General features: G+C 34.5%; 1 protein-coding gene across 1 annotated transcript; it reads left to right on the top strand.

The window, feature by feature from the left end:
• Positions 1–5,548: 5,548 nt before the first annotated feature.
• Positions 5,549–6,295, top strand: LOC21389753 (protein DOG1-like 4). The gene has a single exon (XM_010091397.1). The coding sequence runs from the start codon at positions 5,549–5,551 to the stop codon at positions 6,293–6,295; it is 747 nt and encodes a 248-aa protein (XP_010089699.1).
• The last annotated feature ends 132 nt before the right edge of the window (positions 6,296–6,427 follow it).

Genomic DNA, 6,427 nt, shown 5'->3' on the forward strand with positions numbered 1-6,427 from the left:
ATTATTCATGATTATTTATAACATGAGATTTTGAAGCGATTTTTTTCCTGTTTGCTGCCAAAGATTTTGAACAGGGACACCAACTTATTTCGGTGTGTCGTAAACTCTGTTCAGCAGTGTTGATTTCCAAAAGACATGGTCAACGTTTTAAGCCAAACATATTAGGATAAATTTTATAAATTTCTCCTTAATTTTATCACTTGCATCATCTTATCCTTTAAATTTTAAAATTTTATTGTCCCCCAGAAATTATGACATGTCTTTGACTTTTTCTTTTCTGTTGATTATATCATAAATCATATATACACTATGATATTTAGGGTTTATTAATTGCATTTCCCTCCAACATAAAACAGTCATGTTACAGTACTCATATATACACGTAAAGGCAGTCGTGACATGGCACACAATCATCACACACATTTCTTTTTATTTGTTTCTTTATTCGTTTATTGTTTGCTCAGTGAGAATTATTCATCCGGGAGAAGAAAATAATATTTTGTGTTGCAGTTGCATTGGTCAACAGTTACTTTGCATGCATGAAAAGCACACGTGTTCTTTGCAGACGACCTAGTTTAAAGAGTTGAAAAGAAAACTGCCTTCGAGCCGGAGGAAGTTTGTTTCTGGTATAATCTTCACAAATACTATCTTAAAAATATATAAATTAAGATTTTTATTTTTTAATTTATAACTTTTTTTGTTAAATAATTATACTAATAAAATAATATTTATCAAAAATAAAAAGTAAAAATCTAGATTCATACACTCTTAAAATTAATATCTCCATTTTTTATCTTATTTTTCTCTATATTTAACTGTGGGCTTCCTTCAAAACGAAAGTTCATTTTAGTTTCCAAAGTTAATTAATAGAATTATTATCACTGATGCCCACTAAATTTTAAGGTTATTCTCAATTATTTTTTAAACTTTGAAAACTCTCATTTTACTCTTTAAATTTTAAATTGTTTCTACTTAACCCCTTCTACTATAATTTCTGTTAAAAACAGATAAAAAAAAGAGAATAACGCAGTCACATGATATTTCTGTTAAAATAAATAAATAAAAACCACATGACCACACTTAATCCTCTCATTTTCTGTCTAATTTTAACAGAAATTATAACAAAAAAGAGTTAAATGAGAATAATTAAAAATTTATGAAGCAAAGTGAAAATTTTTAAAGTTTAAAGAGAAAACTAAAAATGACCTCAAAATTTAGAAACATCAGTAAGAATAATCCTAATTAATATATCGATTCGCTCTGTTTTTAGTTAATTATTATTAATTACTTTTTACGCTCTTAGGAAGAAATTTGTTGGGTTTTATATATGTTTGTCTTCGGGACAATGTCATCATCTAATTCTTATTGCTCAGTTGTTTTTTGATAAGATGGGTTGTTAAATATTTGTAACTTGACGTTGTAATGTTATAACAATACCTAATTCAGCAATTTCTTACTTCCATTACCAGAAATAATATTGCTCTGACGTACGTGTGGATCTATGTGCTTAAGGGGCTTTGGTAATCCGAAAAATAGTCTCCTTAAATTTTTACTTTGAATATCCTTGGTGTTTTTGCTGAATATTGAATATCCTTGGTCTTTAAAACCTCTTAAAATTGACTCCGATCTATTTTTGTGAGTCAACAATAGTTCCGTTACATCTTCATTCAAAATGGGACGGACTAGATCGCTCATGAAACATTTTAAGTGAAGATAAGATGCACATCTTTGTGGCTTTCAGGGGAGATTAATATTGATTGAAGAAAGGTATACTATTTTGCTACTGATATATTTCTATTGGTGCGAGTGTTAAGATCGTTTTTCATTATAAAAATAAGGTATTTTGTACATATTTATCCTCTGAACTTGTATATATGATTTTAACAACGAACTTCTAATATTGATAATTTACTCTTTTAATTTGTAAAAATATTGTATTCTGTCGCGCTTGATAATGATTATATTAAGTTAGTGACGAAAAAGAAAATTCAATGAATAATTTCAATGTCGACCTCATTAAAACTGCAATAGAAATCTTTTAATTTTCCAACTCTCTTCTCATTAAATTAGTAAAAAGAGGCTCACTGTAATAATTTTACATATTGAGAGATAAATTATCAAAATTAAAAAATTTAAAAGGTACGTTGCTAAAAACCCTATGAATATAGGAGGCAAACGTACAATATACCTTAAATATGTGTGTTTTAACGTTTGATAGGACCTAAAGACATTTAAACCACTTCAATAATTTTAAGTGTTAAATGGTTACGAGTCAGGTGGTGACTTTCATCACCGTTAACATAGAGTCGATAAAAGGACTACTTTTAACATAACAACATGGATCAGAATCATTTTAAGATGTCCTTAGGAAAAGGAAAAAAAAAAACTTTTTAAGATGTTTTAAAAGTCAATAACATAATTGAATTGGGAAAATGAGACAAATGACTTTAAAACTACATAAGCTAAAGTTTTTATCTCTTACTCTTGATTAAAACCTTTTTACTCAAATAACTGCACTAGAAAAAGATATTAATCAAGAATAAAGAGAAAATTTAGACTTATGTACTCTTAACGATAAATTATGTAATTTGCTCAATTGAATTTGGTGTAAAATTTGGGGTCCTTAACCAAATTGAATTTACAAGCTGTATATTAATGGGCTGAGGAAACTGCGAGATGGATATATATGATTCATGAAAAAGTAGACAATTTATCTTTGAGAGTACATGTGTCTGGATATTTATTTCTTACTCTTGATAAATATTCTTTTGTTAATGTAATTATTTAACTAGAAAGGTTATGAATTAAAAATAAATGGTAAAAATTCAAACCCGTACACTTTCAATTCGTTGGTTATGGTGGCAAGGGCTAGTCTTGCAACTGAATTGCCAACTCATTGCTAATGAATATAAAGTTCTTTCTTTTTTGCTGAGATAAATTCAAGCTTGCCCATTTGATTCCCAATAAAAGCTGCCTCCTGGTAGCTGTATACGAAATACGTATAACTTCTAAGGTATAAGAATTTTAGGTATGTGTACTAAACCGTAACAAGATACCATAGGATAGTCATGATTGTGGAATATAAGATCATAGATGATACCAAACTATTGCCAACCAAGCCCGATAAAATTATGCTTATCTAGGCCTCAGGTTTGCGCACGATTAACTATTTCTCTTTTCTGTTTTGAACATTAATTGTGCCCCCTTATGTTTATAGAACACACGTACGTTAATTACTTGTTTAATTACTAATGTTTCCTGATCCTTGTACTGCAAGACTATTTAAAAATCCGTCACAAAAAAAAGGGACCAAGGTTTAAAAAAAGGATTTTTTTATTTTATTTTTGGAACCATTTATAGTCAAAAGATTCTTGGGAGAGCTGCGATTTATAATAGCTTCTTCTTTCTATGGCTCATTTAGGATTCAATCTACTGACGAGGTTTAAAATCAGCAGAGGCTGCAGCTGCTACTGCTGCTTGACCACCCACACATGTCGAGAGTCATAAATCCGACGGCAGAGAGATTTTCTGCTTGTTCAAAGTACTAAACATGCACGACACCGAGAGTCATGGTGTAGTGGTAAGGATGCCTTTATTAGGTCTCCTCTACCCATCCATTTATGATTCAAATTTCCATTCCCGCCCGCACAAAAGGTTGCCTAACCCTTTTAGAATAAATTAAGTGGCCCCTGTGAGCCACACCATAGGTGGGTGGATTGAAAATTGGGTGGATAGTTAGTGAGACTAGTTCATGCCCTTTTCACATATTCCATACTACCCGAAATTGTTGCTATAACTGAAGGAGGTAGGACACATGAAGTGCACCATCAGATCTTTTTTTTGTTTTTTTTGCTTTAGAAAAAAAGTACTAATTAACATGCACATATAGTTTTAATGATACGTTACCTCATTTCAGTTTACTAGCAACGAAGAAAGCGTACCTCTTTTCTAAGAAAGTGACTTTTAAGACGACATTCAAAATACATATTGTCAAAAATTTAAACGTTTGACAACACCCCTTTTATACCTCTCTACCTAAGCATATGTCATGAGACATTTTAGATGTCGTCAAATGTGTTTTTTGTTGTGGCACTCGCCTTTTTTTTTTTTTTTTGGGTAAGTACTTACCAATTTTGTTTGTATGAATGTTAACTCATTTACATTTTTACTCTTTTAAGCACTTGATCTTTACAAATACGAGCAAGGATTTGAAAAGGCTAGAACAGATAAGTAAATTTGAAATTAAGTCCCCTTAAGAGGGTAATCAATTCTAAAAGGATATAAAAATTGACATTTTTTTTTCTCGTCTCTTATATTGTGAGATCTACTATCTCTCATTATTAATTTTATAACTAAACACGTATTATTAGATTGAAAAGTGAATCTTAACTTTCTCTTCCTTTTCATGTGAACTAATTGTACACTTTTGTTATGTTGGATTTTTTACACGATTGCTGAAAACCGTGCATGTACAAACGAACACACCCGCACGCACATATATACTGAATACCGAATGCCGAATAGTAGCCGTATGTCCTCATACGACTCTAGATTTGCATTAACAAAACACACACACACATATAGGAGTCACTTGTTAAACTTAAAATCTTATTTCTCGTCCAAGGTATTCATGAACAAAGTAAATAACACAAGAATAGAAATATTTGAAAGCAAAAAGCAAGCTGATGAACAATAAAGTAATGTTTGGTATATGAATTCTCCTACAGTATAAATTCATAATTTTAATTTTGTTACAGTATTTTTTTCTTTTAAAAATTTAAATTTTAAAAGTCATAATAAAAAATCTTGAATTGAACTTATATAAAATGGCCCTAAATAAGCTTTGATATTGTTGGAAATGTGGGATCAGCTAGCTGGCAGCTGCTACCAATCCAAAGATCTGGATGAGTCAAAATCAGGCGAAGGGTTGTTATGCAAGACATTAGTGTCGTGGGACCTTAGAAACACAATTAAACAAGCGAAAGCTAAACATCTTCCACGTCGAATCAAGATTAAGACCCAAACTGACACGTCTCAATAAAATCCCGTACACAGGATGTCATGTACAAGCTGGCTGCTCTATGACTCTTCAGCCCGTCAAAAGGCCAATGTGTATTTTCTTCATTCAATTCAAAACTTACGTTATTAATATTATTATTTACTGAGCAGTGAGCACCCAAAAAAGAAAAAGAAAAGAAGTATCAAAGAAAGAGCGTTGACCATAATCAATTTATCCATCCATCAATCGCTCATTCATATTCATATGATCCCATTTTGCAAAGCGTCAAAAATAGCGCTTGAAACCCACAAGTAGTTGCTCGTTGCGCGTAAGCCATGCATGAGCCACGCACTTCCCAAACTGGCCACCCCACTCGCATCGTGGCTCTCTCTCCTTATTCCACGTGGCCACAAACTCCCCTTCTCTCTCTTTTTCTCTCTCTCTCTCACCAGATCCCATTTTCCACTTCTTCCCACTATATTAACCCAACAATTCTAATATTTTTTTCCTCCATAAATATCCATCCATCAACATCAAAAGAACCAAACCATGAAGACCAAAGTGGAAGAGACGTTCTCCGACTTCTTCGAGAAGTGGGTTTCTCAGCTAGAAGAACTCCTACAGCAACTAGTTCAAGTCTCCAAAACGACGAACAACGACTCGGATCAGTTGCAAGCGCTGGTCGCTAGAGTGACAACCCATGTGAAAGCGTACTACACGGCGAAATGGGCGGCGGCGCACGAGGACGTGCTGGCGTTCTTCTCGCCGGTGTGGCTGAGCCCGCTGGAGAATGCGTACCAATGGGTGACCGGGTGGAAGCCTTCGACCGTTTTCCGCCTGGTGGAGTCACTGAGAAAGAGCGGCAGCGCGACGACGCTGAGGGGCCTGACGGAGCAGCAGGTGAAGACGGTGGAGAAGCTGAGGCTGAAGATAAGGCTGGAGGAGGAAAAAGTGGAGAGAGAAATGGAGAGGCAGCAGGTGGCCATGGCCGACCGGAGGATGGTCGAGCTTGCCAGGCTGGCAAGCAGAGGCGGAGGCGGCGGAGAAGCGGCGGAGGAAGTGCTGGTGGAGGCGGCGCTGAAAGGGATGTTTGTGGGGCTGGAGAGGGTGATGAAGGCGGCGGATTGCGTGAGGCTCAAGACACTCAAAGGAGTGTTGGATGAGCTTAGTCCTTTGCAGTGCGTGGAGTTTTTGGCAGCCACGTGTATGCTTCAGCTTCAGCTTAGGCAGTTGGGGAGGAAGAGAAGTGGTGGTGGTGGCACAAATAATGCTACTACGACTACTGCGTACTACTAATGGACAAAGCAATAGTAATGGGAGTACTACTCATAGACCATCATGATTTTGGTTTTGTTTAAGGTTTTACATAATATATATATATATATATGTATATATTGTGTGTAGAATTAGTAACTGCTTGTGTAGGGA

The sequence above is a fragment of the Morus notabilis genome, unplaced genomic scaffold (assembly GCF_000414095.1).
Source record: "Morus notabilis unplaced genomic scaffold, ASM41409v2 Scaffold346, whole genome shotgun sequence".
Lineage (NCBI taxonomy): Eukaryota > Viridiplantae > Streptophyta > Magnoliopsida > Rosales > Moraceae > Morus > Morus notabilis.